Here is an 18,640-nt window from a genome sequence, read left to right as displayed (position 1 = left end):
CAACAAGAAGGGCTTCTTCAAATACATCAGTAGCAAAAGGAAAACAAAGGATAATGCAGGCCTATTACTAAATGGAGGGGGACCCTGCTAACAGCATATGCAGAGAAGGCAGAGTTACTGAATGCTGCCTTTGCATTGGACTTCACTGACAAGACCAGCCCTCAGGAATTTCTGATCCAGGAATGTTGGAAGGAAGACTTTCCCTTGGTTAAGCAGGATTGGGTTAGAGAACACCTAGGAAAACTTGACATCCAGAACTCAATGTGCCTTGATGGGATGCATCCACAAGTGCTGAGAGACCTGGCACACACCATAGTGAGGCTGCTCACAATCATCTTTGAGAGGTCATGGAGACCAGGAGAGGTGCCTGAGGACTGGAAGAAAGCAAATGTCACCTCAAGTCTTCCGAAAGTGCAAGGAGGACCCAAGGAACTACAGAATGGTCAGCCTCACCTCAATAGCTGGAAAGGCAATGGAGTGCTCCATTCTCAAAGCCATCTCTAGCCACATGGATGACAAGGTGGTGATTAGGAGTAGTCAGCATGGATTCACTAAAGGTAAATCCCGCTTGACCAACTTGATTGCCTTCTGTGATGAAACAACTACCTGGACGGCTGAGGGCACAGCCCTGGATATTGTCTACCTTGATTTCAGCAAGGCTTTTAACACTGTCTCTTACAATATCCTCGTATGCAAACCCAAGAAGTGTGGGTTGGATGAGTGGACAGTGAGGTGAATTGAGAACTCGCTGAACAGCAGGTCCCAGACAGTTGTAATCAGTGGTACGGGGTCTAGTTGGAGTTCTGTAATTAGTGGTGTCCTCCAAAGGATTAATAATGGGCCCAGTATTGTTTACTTATTTATCAGTGGGGATGATCCTGCTTAAGCAGGGAGATTGAACCAAATGACACTCTGTGGTCCCTTCCAACTTTACCAGTTTTCTGATTCGGTAACTGATATCCTAATTCCTGAAGCAATTACTTGAAAAACTTTATATTAAATTTATATCTGACTAGTCCAGTGATGCAAAAATTGTACACGGGTGTTAATAATGTTATGAACATGTACGAAATTTCTGAAAACAAATTAAAAACTTGTACAAGAAATGTGTCAGCCTAAAATTTCATATCACAGCTAATGTAGAGAAGAATAGCTTAAAGGTATTTTTCAAGGTCACTTCTACAGTTACATGTAGTTGGAACTTAAACAATTTGAAAGATTTTCTACTTCTTTGTTAACGTGCCCTATTCATTGCTTCAGGGATGGGATCAAGAACAGGAAGAAGCTGCTTTATATTAGTGATGCCACCTTGAATTTTGTCCTTCTCTTTCAGTAATTAAAACAGGAGATGTAAATTTCCCCCCTAAATTTATTATTCTAATTGAAGTTATATGAAGAAAAACTGCGTATCTTAATTCTAAGGATTAAGAGATTGTTTATTTTAAGGTTTTTCATACCAATCCTGTCAGATGAGCATTAAATGTAATGCATTTACATTTTCATTCTGTGCTTGCTCACATAGCAGGCTCAAAGAAACAAACATGTAAAATAATCTGCACAAGTATTTAAAACATATCTCTTTACTGGAATAAAAGTGTTATTCTTGTGTTTTTAATAGCATTCCCTTGTTTCACTTACACGATGGCTTTTGGCTTCAAACAATGAAAGCATCTCCATATACAAAGAAAGATTAAACACCTATGTTTTCATGTGTCATTTCATAAAATCCAAAAGGTTTTTGTTCTCCCAGTGTTTCCTTCCTCCTTAAAGCAGGGAAGAAAAGAGATAAATGGAGGAAAGCAAATGTATAAGGAAAGGTTTACAAAAAACATGTAAAAATCTTCATTCAGAGCAAGTTACACAATGAAGAACTTTAAACAAATATAAAAATTAATTAATGAACTTTAAAATGTCAAAATGCTTGGCACTTTAAAAGAAGCTAGAATGAAAATGGAAGAATATGAAGAGTGACAGCAACACAGCTATTTTACATCCTACCAAAAGTAAGCATTTCTCATACTTTAATCACAATGTTAATAGTGATATTCAAATCTGGCTACTATATACTGAGCTGACCCAATTCCAAAGCTTTAAGCTTAATTCAGAAGGTTCTTCCACAATACTCAGCAGCAGTTGGTAATTCACAGATTTACACCACGGGCACTTCTAAAACAACTCTTTGAAACAAATAGTAAAGTTTAAAAGAAATCTCTGCATAGCTATGGGCAAGGATCCTTCTGTTTGATAAAGGATGAATTAAATCTTCAAAAACCGTTACTTAAAAATACAGAAAGTTGCTTGTTTTCATAAAAAGGGTTACTATGATCTTTTGAAATGTAGGTCTGTACATGACCAGGTTTCAATGTCTTTGCACTATCAGATTCCTTTGGTAAATACAGGGTAGTAATGGGAGCACAAGAAGATGGAAGTGCAACTAGGCAGCTGATTCCCAGGTCTGACAAGCATTTTGACTGGCAATTGTTTGGTACTACATGCAAGGTAATTCAACCTGTTTATCAAGAAAAAGTGCTCCTCACATTGTTGGAAAACTACGTGAGGTCTACCTTTTATATAAGGAATCATCATCAGGGTTGGCTTTCTACACTGAAATAGGCAGACACTGAAAATATCACAAACTGTTCAGCAACATAAACCTACTTGAAGCTATTCCTAAAAGGAGTTGCTAGTATGTCTTAAATTGAAAAATGTCCTTCCACTTTCCAAATCTCGCTTTTAGTTTCAAGAGAAGACCACTCACTGATGTCAATTATAAAGACCAAAAGATGTTACCTAGCAATGGGAAGACACAATGCTATTGCAGAAACAGGAAGGAACTACAGAGGGTTTTTTTCCTCCTGTTCATCAGTGATCATGATGTCAAAGTGGTTGTAGCTACCAAGCTATGTACCTCTCTTTCGCTCCCTCTCATGTAGAGCAAGCTCAGAACAGCACCTAACTTAAGAAATTCATGTTGTACTTCTCTGTTTTGAAGAAAAAAAGAGGGCAAGACAGTTGCAAATCAATACAAGAAAAGTCTAAGAAAATGGTATATGCTTTATCATTTTGTGCTCCTCAATCTATCCGGGCCATAGTTTCTTTCATGGTACTATTGAATACTGAGTTATCATGACAAATACAGCTTTCTGGTTCATAAACTACATTTTCCCCGAGCAAAACTTTCAAGATGGCCTTTGCTTCAGTGCTTTCTAGCCATCTGCATACATAAACAATTGTTCACCAAAGCTACAGGAAATAACAAATTCACCCATCGAAATGTGAAATTTCAGTCTGTGAAAACTTGACCCCATTATCTTACCTCTTTAAAGATCCAAAGAGACTTATCTTTCTGTGTAGAAAGCTACTGACATAACCACTTCCCTTTTATACTTGTCTACTCCTGTGGGACAAATATGGTCTACATTAACTTTTAATGTATCATTGTTGTGATGGTATAATTCATTCACACACAAAACCACTCAGTTCAAGGCTCACTACTGCTCTAGGCTTGATTTCATCATCTACTCTGAAGAGCCTACCACTGACAAGATTGTGTGGTCCATATCTCAGACGCTTCTGCTATCCAAAGCATTATACCTACACAATAAAACTATTTATTTCAAACTTATATTTGACCCACTATGTAGAGCAGGAACTAAACTTACCGGCTCCTGTAAGTATCTATTTTACAGTAAGAGAAGAAAACTTTCAGCTCTGCATACTGTAGCCTTACAGTCTCACAAGGGTTGTATACTTTTTCAGTGTCTTCCTATTTCAGCTTTGGAAAACAACTTTTGTATCATCTGAGTATCATGATTATTAATGCCATTTCTGCTGCATTTCTTAGAGTTCACACAGATCTACTATCTAAAATATTCTTTCTCGTGACACCAGCATTCAGAAAATGAACCTGATCATTTAGGCTGGGTTGCAATATCACCATAACTGAATTCAAAGTGGATTAGTTTTGCAGGTTTTCTTTTTTAAAATTTAGATCAGTAATGTGCTTTTGAAATTAAAATCCTGATCATTCCAAATTAATGTGTACAACAGAGCACTCCTGAAGTACAAACTGGATTCTTTCCAAATAAAATGCCAGTAGTTGTGCTCCAGGAGTGCACTTTGCAGTTGTTCATGGGTATTCAGTCCACACAGAAAGAACTAGCTCAAAACAAGTCCCCCTGAAATGCAGACACCAAGAATGTCAGGTTCTCAGCATCAATTCTTTTACTCTACAAATGTGTTCCAATTGCACCACAACACTCGCCAACACAACCATTACTTTTATCAGAACCCTGTTAAAACCTAGTGCACAATCAAAGACACTCACACAGATATGCCACTATCAGCGTTTCACAAATGTTCTAATACACCACACTGGCTGAAGCTAAAACTCGGGCAGCAGGTTAAACTGAACCATAGAAGCAGTTACTGCCTCCAGCTGCCAACTCTACCTCTACCCCAGGAGGTTACGTTTTGCAGCAGTGATATGATGTTACATACAATATGGATCTTCTGACTGCTTCTAGTTTACAACAGATGACATTAAAATAAGCCACAACTACTGCTAGTTTAACTTCACAGACTGGACTAAAAGTTGGGGTATTTAAACTGTAAACACGGGGTCCAAGTAGCACGTAGACTGAAACCAACGTTCTGCTTGCTTATGGAGGAACTGATGTGTTTTTTAAGGTTACCAAAGTTTAAACTAAAATTCATCAAGAGCCAAATGAATTACATGGGGTGGGATTAACCTCCTCTGAATTTAAACAGTCTTAAATCAGATACCTACATCTGAGATAATCATCCAAATTATCTTTGCAGTTACACAGACCAATAAGCATCTATAGAGGGAGACAACTTTAGCTACCCACCTTTAACCGAGATAAACTGTGTGTTGACAATTCTCATTTTTCTCTACTAATTATAAGAAGACTGGCTCAAATGCAGACATTTACAGTACAGACAGCAAAAGCTTGTTGAGATGAATCCCACCATTTGTGTTGTGCAAGTGTTAAATCAAAAGAGCATATTCTCACCCAAGCTGCACCAGCATACGAGTCCACCAATTACACCAAATGGTGTTGCAACAGAACTGCAAAGTCCAGGAGCTCAAAAACCATTTTCCATTAAAAATAAGATTAATAAAAAACCCCCAGTGATAACGTTTTAATTGGAGAGAGATGTTCACATATGTTGGAAGGCAGAAATAATCATATGGAATTGGACTATATTGAAATTAAAGAAGTGTTAAAATTTAAGCTCAGTAAAGATGGAAAAGTAAGTACAGTGGGCACCACTGAAAGTAAACATTTACCATGGCATAGGATAAATACCTCATTGCTGTATACATTCTAAATATAGGGAAAGAGTGGGAAAGTAAATACCACAGTACAGTATGGGTATTTATTTACTTTTTAAAAGAATCCACTGTATTCTTTAAGACTAATGACACTGAGAAGGAAAAAAAGGAAAAATGAAACATAGAATCAGAAATGTCATGAGCAAATATGCCAGAAATACAGTTAAGAACTAGAAATCACCTGCATGGCATCAGCACAGAATGACAGAGGTACAGCTGAAAATGACTTCAGGAGACTGATCCTGACTGTAGTCTGTCTAGACTCTTCCACTGAGCCAAATATACGTGTAATTAAAATTAGTAACAGTATTTTCAGAATAATATTTAGTGTAATTTTCTTCTGGAGTTTTATCACTGTAAGAGTAAAGAGGATTTCCTTGGTATGCAATGTAAATCTCCTGCCCTACAATGCTAGCTGATGTTTTATTGCCAAGAAAAAGAAAATCACTGTCTTTCCTCTAACAACCTTTATTTATTTCCAAGATTAATGAAATTCAGCTGCTTCATTCCTTCAATCATTTCATAAAGCACATATTCTGTCTTTATAATCAATCTCATTAATCTCTTTGATTCTCTCTAGAATGGCTACACCATTCTTAAAAAATTACCAGAAATAGACATTGCATTTCAGGCAAGGTCTCATCTGTTTCACACACAGAAGTCTCCTTTCAAAGATTCCTCCCTCATATTATTTTTAAATTCAGTGCAACTCCTGCATCTTCTTATTGTAGTTTTATCTCTACATTTTATCCCTTGTATGTTACCTGTTTGATTTCTTCCTTATTCCATATCTTGTAGTTAAACTTCACCATGTTGATTCCAGGCCATGACTTCTATTTTTCAGGTTCTAATTTTGGTCATGTTCCCTGAAACAACGCCATGCTGTGCCTATATTATATATATTATGTATGCAGATATACTGCAGTTTTCATGTGTATTCTTTGCTCAGACAAGTCAAAACCCAAGTGCTTAACCAAAAATGAATGGGCTCCAACAGCATCAACACCTTCAATCTTCTGCCTATTTAATAGGGAGCTTCTGTTCAATTTCTGTCACAAAAATGTCAGGGGAAGACAGTGTCAAGAACTTTCCAGAGTCAAAACATGACATTTACTTACTAATTAATACTAATTCCTTCTGATACCTTATTCTGGTTAATTATTGGGTCATTAAAAAAGTAAAATAGATTGGTTTAACATGATCTCTTCTTAATAAACAGACATTGGCAGTTTTCATCTGCTGGCCTTTCAATCATGCTTAGGTGAGGCATTTTCATCAGTACAAAGCTGCTGAAGGAAGTTCATGGAAACTAGTGATAATGAACACATCTGAAAAGTAAGTAACTTGCACTCAACTGAGATGTTTACCTTTTTCAGTCATTTGAGTTTGAAAAAAAAATGTGTCCTCCCTCTAGTCTGAGGTCCCATATACAGCAGCGACCATAAAAACTCAGGAGTATGGAAACACCAGGAATACTAACTAGTACTGATATATCCTTTAAGGACAAAGAAAGAGAATAGCTAAAATTGCCCAACTTTTCTCTGCCAATAAAGTTAGACATCCATTTTCTGCTGCAGAACTACTACCTATGTAGAAAAGAAATGGTAAGGAACCTACATGCTACCATGTGGCAGACTGGAGTTTATAAAGCTTTAAACCGGGCAGAGATCCCTGAATAGACCTTGAGGTTTCAGCTACTCTTTTGGAAAAGAGTAAAAAGCAGGAAAACTGTGGCTTTTGCCTGGAAACAGGAAAGCAGTATAAGGCCAAAAATATTGTTCCCAAACACTGAAAAAATTGCACCAATATTTAGAAGTATGTCCCTATTACAGCTTCATGTGTTTGAGCTTTTTGTGTTCAAAAAGTAAAACCAGGAATAGGAACCAGCAGACATGACTAATCACATTTAATTCTGTGTGTACTCTAAGCATGTTAAAAAAACCTCACTGGAATATTCAGCTTTCCAAGGTATTCTGAAACAGTGCATTTACTTTGCTACTTCTTAAAAGCAATGCATTAAGACTTTCTATTAGAACATGACTAAAAATCATCCATTCACTTCTATATTCTAAAAGGAATGGAAGAGAATCAACAGCATAAAAGCTGATCTAGATTTCTCTAGTTTCTCCATTGTCAAATTATGAATTACACACATTCATCACAAGTAGTATTCATAAATATTTATAGCTAATCACAAACTGACCAGAGAACAAGTCCTTACCTCAAATCCTGGTAGTGATTACCAGGATAAACTCGCTGTAACCGATTGCTTTCATACAGCAGTTTAGAGATGCTACAGAATTTCCTGGGCTTTGAACAGGAATTAGCTGCGGTATCTCAAATATGTGTCACAGTAAATGCTTTTAAAAGATGACCACTGTGATTTGACATTAGTGAACTGAACTTGCTGCCAGAGAGCATCCATTGATCATATGTGACTTGGCACTACTGTCAGAAATATGTTGAAATAAAATCTAAAAAAAGAGAGTTGAAAATGTATTAAAGGAATGCCTGATCATTTGAAAATCCAACAGGGAATTCAGGACAAATATATTGTAATATCTATCAGGCAGCCAAATTCTGAATTTAACAACCTCATTTTAAGAAACTTTTCTTGTTTCATAATAAAGTGAAATTTGTCCTTCTCTATAAGGACAGAGAATAGTCTTCTTAATGAATCACACTTTTTTCTATGATAGTCATTCTACTTAGGCCAAAATTAAGGTTGATGATTATATTTACGGATAACAGCATAAATTCATATATAGCATTTCAATAAAGTGAGAAGTTAAGGAAGATTCCAAGGCAGATATCATGAAGATGACAGACTATATGGAGTTACTTTTATAAATCTCATTGATGATTTCTGTGTTCAGTTTACATTTTGCATTTAAGCTTTGATTCTGCTGTTACCGATTAATATTCCATGAGCTTTTTTGATATGGGGGTTGAAGAAATACTCTGACAGCAAAAATAAAAGATGAACAGTGTCTGTCCTGTGTTGCTAATTATTTTATTTAGGGAAGGCTTCCTTAAACTTTGAGACAGTGAGTCTTTCTGCTACTTTCCACTTTCAGTTTCTTTACTTGGAGTTGCCTAGTTGATGTTGGCATTACATCAATAAAAGTCATACCATGGACTTATCCACTTCTTTTCTTGGCCACTTCACACTGCACAATCCTTTGCTAAAACTGCCAGAGAGAATAAGAGGATAAGTCAACGTCACTGTGTTCTTTGATGCAGTGTCAGTAGCCTTTGAGCAGAGGCAAAGGAGCTGAAGCACTTCCACCAATCTTTGAAGTGGAGCAGAAAAGTGGAAAACTAGAGGGAAAGCAGGCAGGTTCACTCTGAATAGAGCTGCTCTGTTCTTGGCACCCAACGTGCTCTTCAGCCACTTAAGGAATTCCACAAACCAAAGTCCTCTGCTCAAGAAGGAACAGGAATTGTTTTTAACCAAGCATCCCTGAAGAGTTTTGGCAAGATGGATAAGACACACTAAATGGAGACATCAAAAATTTTGTCAGAAAGGTCTAGGAAATTTAACAGGGCACTTCAGAACATAAAAATTCACCAAAACTTGTACATCCACTAAAAGGCCTTCTTTTACATTTCCTAACACTGTTTCAATTTTCCTAAGAACAATGGATATGACAAAAAAATCTCAGCTGGGAGCTGACAGAGAAACTGCTACTTCCAGACTTAAAACAAATCATAGAATCTAAAAGCATCGCAAAATAGCAAAAAAAATTATTTTACTCCCTACTGAGTCACTACAATGCAATAAATAACATTTTACTATCATCCATTCAAGAGCTCTATCCACTAGTGGGTTCAAATGATCCAAAGTTTAATGGTTTCTATTTCAATATAGAAGGAATTTGCCAGCAGAAAAATTATAAAAAATCTAAATGAGAAATATTTACGGTCTCAAATTACTTAATTTTCTTCTTCTGAAGTGTTCCTGAACTTACTGAAATGGAGCGGCAAATTTTTAAGCCTTCCAAAATATAAAGTCCCACAGAAGTTACAAGGCAGTCACGGTTTTGAAAGGAATTATATTCAACACATCACTATCAAGGTTTTGAAACTAACACCTTCAGAGATATTATACCAACAAAAAGTAAGAATAAATATATACTTTTCCACTCTATGAACCAAATAAATATTCTAATCTGAATTTTTTTAAAAGCACCCATAGAAGACTATATTTTCTTCACAAGGTTTCCAAAATAAAACTTTATAGAAGCAAGACATAGGTTTTGCAATGTATTTATCTGAAGAATCTTCCCAGAAGACTAGAAATAATTAAATAAGCAGAGGATAGTATCCCTAGAGGATACTGATGTTGTCCAATTATAGTAATTACTAAATGCAGTGTGTGGCTCTGTGCCAAGAAATAGCAGGTTGAAATGTTCTGCTATCTCTCAAGCTGGGAACCCAAACACTTTTAAGTACAGCAAATTCCACAGGCATGAAATGAGGATCTTGCATGAGCTATTTGACTTACTCCTTTGTTTGGAAAAACACAGATGAAATCAAGGAATGAATACTAAAAAAATGGTTTAAAATAGAATGCATTCTAAACTCATTAATTAAAATTACTTTTTAAGTTTTATCCTTGGTGGGTCCTTTTATTTTGCAAAGTATAACTGTTCAGAATACAAAGGAACTAACAACTTCCACTATCCAAATAATAATGACTATTTTTAAAGTGTTGATTGCAATGATCATGAAAAACAAATCTAAGTTTTCATTGATAGGTTCACTTTTATTAAGGTGCAAAGTTACCAATTAAATTATTGGGGGGGGAAGAGGTTTTCCAATTTCAATCCATGATAAACAAAGAATGCTTACAAACCCAAAAAAAAGATCAAGAGTTTAGGAAATTGTAGGTTATGGTGCCTAAAACAATTTTTTCAAATATTACTAAGACTTTACAATCTACTAAGAATTTATTAATACGCAATAAATCCCTTTCTACCTGAACTGAATAACAGAGAATAAGGGAACCCTTCCACATCAATCCACAACAAACCATTGACAAGTATATGACAAAGCACAATGGTTCCCATTTTTGCCTTAAAGGACAGGTCTTTGCCAAGGGAGGCTGGGCAGGCACAGGCAGGTCCAACACAGGAGAGAAACAAGGAGGGACACCTGAGCAGCCACAGAACATCAGAGCCACAGCAGCTCCCTGATCTGGTCAGACTGAACACTGCCAGCAGCAGTCAGCTGCAGTTTTCAGTACTAGCTCAAGTACCTCTTCCATACAGATGTGCTCCAAGTGCATATATGGTGTGAAGGCCACGCTGGTGTCAATGGCCCAGGGTGGGAAATGTTGAAAGCATAATGATTCCCACGACATTCTGCTATGTACTGTTTGGGTGCTTTAGAAAGGCAGCAGGGAAACGTCATCCCTCTTTGCTCTCTTTCCAGTGCTGTTAAATCCATATGCATAGCAAAAAGAAAATTTTCCTTACTCCTTTCTTTACTAGGAAACAATCCAGACAAACAAATACACAGCACACGTCTGCCATGCATTTTCATAACAAACTGTTCATCATAACCTCAAGAAATATTTTTTTTATTTAAGTCATAATGTTGACAACCCAAAAACTCTCCCAGCATTCAAGGAAGAGGTCTAGGAAGAAATGATCTAACACGCAGTCATAAGGCCACTGCAGAGGAGTTAAGAGAATTTGTTGCACTACTGTTCCCTACAGATGAGCTTACGCAGGATCTCTCACCAGAATTCTTCTACACAGAGAAAGAAACAGAAGATGAGGTAGAGGACACATACGAGACTTAAACATTAGCTGAAAACGAAAATATTGACAGTATCAAATTGCCAGGAGCAGACAATATCCTTGAAGAATCTGGAAAAACTTGATCATGAAACTTCTTAATTACTGTGTGGTACACTCTCTCTTTTAAAATGGCCTCATTACCACAGTAACAAAAAACAGCACATGGATGTTAGCATTTTAGAAAGCTTCTAGCAGATCCTGAGAAACTGCAGACCAAAAAACTGACTTCTGCTGGGACAATTTCATAGGATAAGTTAAAAAACGATATTGAAATACATAGATAATAAGAATTCTTCCCAAATATATTATACTTTGAAAGTGTCAAAAACATGTCGAAAAGGGTTAAAATGCAGTTAAATTTTCAAGAGTTCTTAAGCTATTCAAAAATTAATAAACAAATCAAATTAAGCTATCATGAGATAAAGAAAAAAGTGGTAAATGACAGTAAAAAGATTTAAGAATACAAAATAACCTTTCAAATTCCCTTCAAGATGTGTCCATTGTCCTCTGCTGTATACCTTGATCACAATAGCCCCAGAAAAGGGAATGCACTTAAGATAGTTAAAAACAAGATAGGAAAAATACAAGATAAAGATGGGAAATTCATTAATACTAAGTGATTGGAAGCAAAATGATAGATAGCATTCAATGTGAACACATACAAAATAATAGTGACACAGCTGGAGGTTACAACAAACTATATATACACTGTAGTGTAGTAAATGACCTCTTAGCACATTCTAGAAAGGCCTTAAAGTCATTGTGAATAGCTCTATGAAAAATGTTGGCTTTAATTCAGCCAGTCAAAAAGTAAGAGAATGTTAGAAATTATTAGGAAGTGAAGAAAATAAATACAACTACATCAATTTGCAGTATACCATAACTGTCAACAGTTTGGTTTGTTTCCTTTGAAATAAAAGGAAAACAGGAGAACCATATCAGACAGAGAAGGAAAACAAAATGGAACTGCTTTTCAGATAGAACAGTTTTCGAGTAAGGGAAGCACAATTCTTCAAAAGAAAGCTATGTGATCACTGAGAAAATTATTTCTTACAATAAAGTAAAATAAGGCAGAAAATAAAAGAACAGGTTTAAAGCAAAAAAAAAAAAAAAACCAAGAAAAAGTACTTTTTCACACAGTACATAATTAAATTTATAGAGCTCTGCAACTTGATGCTATGGATTCAAAGAATATAAATAAACTAAATGAACTCAAAAGCACTCAGATTCACAAAAATTCCATCTGAGACTATTCCATTTGACACAAAAGTATGCCACCAGAGTCAGGAATTCCCTAAGCTGCTGTTTGCTGGAAGCTGGGGGGTTTCATTGCAGAAGTCTCTCCGTTGACATGCTCTATTCTTATTCTTTTACCCTAGGAATTCACTACTGCTCATCACCAGAGCCACAGTACTTGGGAAAATGAACTTTTCATCCAGTAAGTTCAGCCAGACAACCATAAGAATGTTTTAGACCTATCTACTATGAATCGTACTGAAGCTAATAACTTCAGGTCTTTAACAGTGATAGCCCAGTACCCTTTTCTTCTTCAAGGCATATTGGAAGAGTGTAAAGCTGTACAGAATATCTGTAATTCAACCTTTTAATTTTTTTTTTTAATAGAGAAACTTCATCTCAAAGATAAGGCTGGACTTTGCAAGTTAAATCATATAACTGATTGTCCTACCCTAAGTGTGATTCTCCATCCCTCCCATTTCTTAGCTATACATTCCCAGCAACTTTTATAGCACTGAACTCATCTGATTCAGCCATGTATGGAACTAGCTTCATGACTCAGAATGGGAAAAAAACCTAAATTTTAAAATATAAAATCTTGATTCTTTAAGTACTTGGATCACTCATAATCAACTCTGGTACATTCTATTGGCAGGAGCAGGACAGAAGCATTTCAGCCAGAGCTACCTGTTGAGTTACCTGAGATGTTACAGACTAACAGTGCAATGAGAACATACAGCCCCCACATTCCTTCTCCCAGTTCCACTCAGAGAGTGGAGATCCTAAACTTCTCAACTATACGACAGACTAATAGAGACAGAGGTGTACAAGTGAAGGATCTGGACCTTGATCAACTCCATTCAGATTCGGTGAGACATAAAACTTCATTTCCCCAAGCAGAACTAGCTGTATTTATAAGGAGAAGTTTCACTAGTACAGAGGGACAGGACTGTGCCCATAGCAGGAGATTTTTTTGCCAGCATGTCTATTCTAATAAAGCACACCATAAGTAGATAAAAGTCTTTCATTTGTACTTATCTAGTTTGCTAAACATCAGGTAAACATTTAGGGGGATTATTTCCCTGTTCTGGAGGACTGAAATTCACCTTTGGTAAGACATTGAAAGGAAAATCACAAACTGTATAATAAAAATATATGTGCAAACAATCAGAAATCCTGTCATTTACTCCTTCTGTTCAAGAAGCAAGCGGCTCCCACTGTCCTCTCTCAGTTCCAAAGACTGACTCTCTCCTGCTTCCTCCACATACAATCTCCCTCCCCACTCATTCATAGGTTAAGCCTTTTTAAATAGCTTCTTAGCAAATTTTTGTCCTCTTAACCTCCCTCCACAAACTTCTGATCCCAAATTTTCTCTGCACAGACAGTCCCAGTTCTTCCCCTAACTATGTCTATTCATCAAGTGCTCCTTTCCTCCATAACTCTAATTTCTCAACCTTCTTGACCAGACTCTTAGCCTCTCTCCATGCCTTCTCATGAGTCCCTCTGACCTGACCCTTCACACAGACCCTCTGCATTCACAGATCCCAAACCCCTGCCCATCCCAACCCCTTATTCCCTTGGATATTATGCCAAAATTGAATCCCACCCTCTTGAAAGCTGCTGTCCTGTTCTGAATAACATCCTCAACATCAAAATTGGGTAATCACATTTTCATGCTACTAGTACTCTGGCTCAGGGGTCATTGGAGAGCGCAGAAAAAACAACAACAAAACCACAAAAACTTGTTCCAGATGTAGACCTAACAGAGTCTAAGCCAAAGTGTGTGCAGTGCAGGAGGAATCTTCGAAGTATAGAGCTGTCAAAAGTCTTGCTTCAGTGACTACATCCAAATTCTTCTTTTCAAGATATGTAAGACAGGCAAATGTAGAATGGCATTAGGAATGGAAAAAGGTACATAACTGAAAATCATAGCTATGCTTTCACATAATCTTGAGAAAAAAGTTTGCAGTCTTGGGAAAACAATAGTCTCCCCTATTCATATTTTACAAAAAGGCTTAACAGCTTTTTCTTGCGTTTTCCAGAAATCGCTCAACTTGAGTTACTGGGAACAAAATGGTAACCTCTATTATAACAAGGTCTGAAAAAGTCACAACAGGAAACAAAGTTTAAGGATATGTGCAGACTGGGAAAGATATCTACATCTTGAAGTGTGTTAATACAAACCTCTGTCACGGAAAGTGTCATGAAACCTGTGTAATATTTAATATAAACAACCCAATCTATAGCAATGCTATTTCTCTGGTGCTTGAATAGATAAACAAATAATACACCACATGGAAACAGGAAAAAGATGCCGATGTGAGTAAAATTGCCCATTCTTGTAAAAACTCTGGACTTCTTAAAAGCTCTCATGACCTGATTTGATCTACTTAGCAAGGAGAGCTAAAATTAGCCTTGAACTACGGAATAAAATCAAAGTTCAGAAACATGGGAGACTTAATGCTAATAATAATAATCCAAATATAGAGGCTTCCTAAAGAAAAAAATACAAACAGAAATTATATATTACATTATTAATCTGTTAAACACAGAAACATGCAGGACTCCAGTAACACATGCCAATTTAAATAGAAGACTTTCTTGTTATAAGTCTCTCATTTAGCTCAGAAATTCCATCTGACCTAGAAGCATGGGAAAGAATATATGTTATTTTGAAACTTCATAGTTCAGTACTCTTCTTAGATGGTAACTTAGGTCACAATCACAATCAACTATTTTGAGTACCACAGTTTTGGAAATGGGTCCCTAACACTGAGGAACTGCTACTTAAATTTAAGTGAGCTATGAGAGATTAAATGCATGAATATCAATAGAACGTGATACTTGATCCACAAACATGCATTTTTATCTCACATTTCATCTCTGTACAAAAAGAAAAGTGACATATGCTTTAAATGAGAAGACAAACAAACTAAGACTGAAATTATGCTGTTTCATAAAGTGATAGTAACTATACTAAGAACAATTCTTTCTGCATGTCGCTATCAGTTTTTCCTTACCATATATTCCATATTGGAAGCTGGTGGATACACCTGACCCCGTAACTTATTATGAAGATCCAAGATACTTTGCATATCACTGTCTGTGATAGCCCTTTTCCCTCTCTGCTTGGCGATCCACCACTCACCATCTTCATCCATGTACTTTTCCAAAAGTTCCTCTAAGAGCGTGGCATTGGGAAGAATCATTGCAGAAACTGCTTGAGCTATGAATAGCAAGATAGTTATTCTGAGCCATTCCTGTACTACATACTTCATGATGAATGATCTCAAAAATGCTCAGGAGTTAGCTCCAAGACAAAGTCTTTCTTCCACGTCTGTTGGCTGTAAATACATAAGAGAGAGTAATGTAATTTGGAGACTGAAGGACTGGCCTGTATGAACTTACAAAGAAAAAAAATCCTGTAGTTCGTACAGAGTTTGTCACTGTTATTTTAGGGGGAGAAAGCAGGATGCTACTTTTTTTTACTCTAATAAGTACACACTCTTGATTCGGAAAGATAGGTTATCTTCAACCTTATGAACCTCATTCTGTTCAAGTGGTTTTATACATTACACTGGCATGCCCATTTCAGTGCCTGAATGCAAAAAGTATGCTTTTCATATCTACTTCGAAGGAGCCAGACATCAATGAAGATTAGATTGCAGATAAGGTCTCTCAAAATTGGAATTTAAGAACAAAAGAAGTTTAAGGCTTGCATTCATCACCAAAGTGTAAACTTGAAATCCACAATAAAGTTGATATAAAATAGCCCCTCTTAGTGCATTTCGAAATATGACTTTGATTAAAGCTTTTGTTCTATGATTTAAAAAAAAATACCTGATGAAACTAAAGGTATTCAACTCGGACAAGAAAATGGGGGAAGACGGGGTTATTCTATTCCCTAAACAAAGGAAAGCACTGGAAACGATCAGAAAAAGTAGCACCACCTCCAAGAATACAGTATCCCAACACCGCCTACTAGGTAACTGACTGCTTTAGGTAGGAAAGCCGCGGTCATTCCTACACCCCGGGCGAGCACGCGCGAATCCCGCCACACAGGACCCAGCCGCTGGGAGGGGAACAAAAAGAGGCGGACGGGCAGGACCGGGCTCTCCCCAGCGCGCCGCCACCGCCCGCACCCGGCGGCACCGGCCCCGCTCTCCTGGGACTGGAGCGCCCCGCGGCCCCGGGGTCTGCCTGCCGCCGCCCCCCGCCCTCCCGCTGCCGCGGGGAGGATGCTGCGGGGAGGATGCTGCCCCCCGCCAGTGCCCTTACCCCTCCGGCGGCGGCTGCCTGCTCTCCCCGCAGCCAGCTTCGCTCCGCCGCCCGCCTCCTCGCCACGCCCGCGTCGAGCCGGGGCCGGGGGGCGCGGGCGCGGCCTCGCCCCGCTCGCTGAGGCGGGAGCGGCGCGGCGCTCAAGGACGTGTCCAGCAGCGGAGCCGCGGCGAGGGGCTGCCGCTGCGCTCAGCCGCCGCCTCCCCCACTGGCCTCTGGGTCGTCGCCACCGCCGCTCCGAAGAGCTCCGCGCCTCTCCTCGCAGCTCCCGCCCCGCCGGGCATTTATCGCGGGCGGCGGTGACGTGCGGCGGACACCCCTCCCCGGCACCCGCGGGGCGGGACGCGCCGCGCTCCGGGCAGCGCGCCCGCCCCGGCCCCCGCACCCGCGCCCCGGCATCCGCACAGCCCGTCCTCGCCCCCGGGGCGGCGGAGCCAGCACCAGCTCCCGGGGAGATCGATGCCTCGAGTCCCGCGGGCTGCAAGGGCTGGCTGGGACCGCAGCCTCAGCCAGAAGCTGGCCTCGGTCCTGCAAAAGCTAATGCCTAGAAAAGGTTGAGGGGGGCCACGTCCGCGGCCGCCTCCATCCTTGGCAGCTGGCAAGAGGATGCTAAGCTGGCCTGCTCCTGCTGAGACACAGCAAAGAGAAAAAGCTGTGAGCTCCACAAAAGTCCAGAACATGTGGATATGGCTGGAGGTATCAGGACAGGAATTTTATTGTGGATTCAGACCAGCCACATGAGACTTCTCTTTACAAAGGAGAATTCAAAACCTTGTAACCACTCATTTCTTTGCCAGGCAAGAATAGGCATCAGATATATACTTTTCATTGTATCAAAGTCTTCTAGCTTGAAATTTTTATGCAAGCTAATCAGGACAACATTTCATTTACTTAGTATAATTTGCTACATTGAGCTAACTTCAGAATTGACCAGCTTCCAGTCTTCACAGGACTGCTGTAGCAGCTTGCAAAGGTTCTCGGTATTTTCATTTTCAAAAGCTGAGACGCTGAGGTTAAAATTCATCAGAATCCAGCTGGCTTCAGGCCGGCTCTATAAATGCTTCCAAATTTCATGGGCCCAAGAAAAACAATGCCATGAAAAGTAACACACTGCTTCTTATACTCTCTCAGTTTTGGTTATAACTTCCCTAAATACTTTGGAACTAAGTGCAGGATGCTATAGGTACTTATGCTCTGTGATATGCAAAAAGTGTTATACTCTGTAATTGTTGATCTTTATGACTTTTTTCCTTGTGTTGCTGGGAAGTGGGCTTCTGCACCCAAGTACTGGGCACTAAACTTTTTTTTATAGCAAAACTGTGTGAGGTAAAATGCCACTGTGCAGCTGGATACACAGAGTAGATGCAAGTTTTTTCCATGTTTATATGCTAAGACAATTTAACACCTATCATTTCGGATACAGAAGAATGAGCCATACTAACATCCTGTCCATGCAAAAGAGTTTGAAGAAACGGGAAGGAAACAAAACATTAGGACTTCCTGGAGTCTACACATCAGATCTGGAATTTTTTAATGCTCATTACTGTTGTCTAGCTACATCTTGCTTCTTTCTTCTCTAGACCTCTGGAGGCCAAGACCTAGACTCTGTAGCATTGAGGTGAATCATCATCTATCATCATGGCTAGGCTTCGTGAACGAAGATTTGGGGAGGGCTCTGCCCCCATTTGCTACAAGCATGCTGTTGGTAAGCATTGAGGTACAGCTTAACATTATCACCTAGTAAAGAGTATGTGTCATACCAAGCCATTTATTCTGTGTACAGGCACAAGTGCTATTTCATTATAAAGCAACAGAAAAGATTTACTCTTAGACCCATTAATGGTTGCAGACGAGAAACCAAAAAATTCTAAAGGAGTGAAGATATTTATGGGGTTCCATCCAGTTTCCATCAACTGGAAATTGTAGTAGTTGCCCTTTTCCGTCAGCACTGGTCATCTGC

At 38.7% G+C, this 18,640-nt stretch overlaps 1 protein-coding gene across 2 annotated transcripts in view; it reads right to left on the bottom strand.

Moving 5' to 3' along the window:
- Window positions 1-15,741, bottom strand: part of CRISPLD1 (cysteine rich secretory protein LCCL domain containing 1) — a 40,350-nt gene extending 24,609 nt beyond the window's left edge. The window contains exon 1 of one of the 2 annotated variants that reach the window (XM_017812554.1): window positions 15,423-15,741. In XM_017812554.1, coding sequence (XP_017668043.1) covers window positions 15,423-15,680 — 258 coding nt within the window. In that variant the 5' untranslated portion in view covers window positions 15,681-15,741. The remainder of the gene's footprint in view (window positions 1-15,422) is intronic. The other variant, XM_017812555.1, reaches the window with a different exon arrangement.
- Window positions 15,742-18,640: the final 2,899 nt, after the last annotated feature.

The sequence above is a fragment of the Lepidothrix coronata genome, unplaced genomic scaffold, assembly GCF_001604755.1.
Source record: "Lepidothrix coronata isolate B3197 unplaced genomic scaffold, Lepidothrix_coronata-1.0 Scaffold36, whole genome shotgun sequence".
Taxonomy (NCBI): Eukaryota; Metazoa; Chordata; class Aves; order Passeriformes; family Pipridae; genus Lepidothrix; species Lepidothrix coronata.
This window is presented reverse-complemented; position numbering and strand designations above follow the sequence as displayed.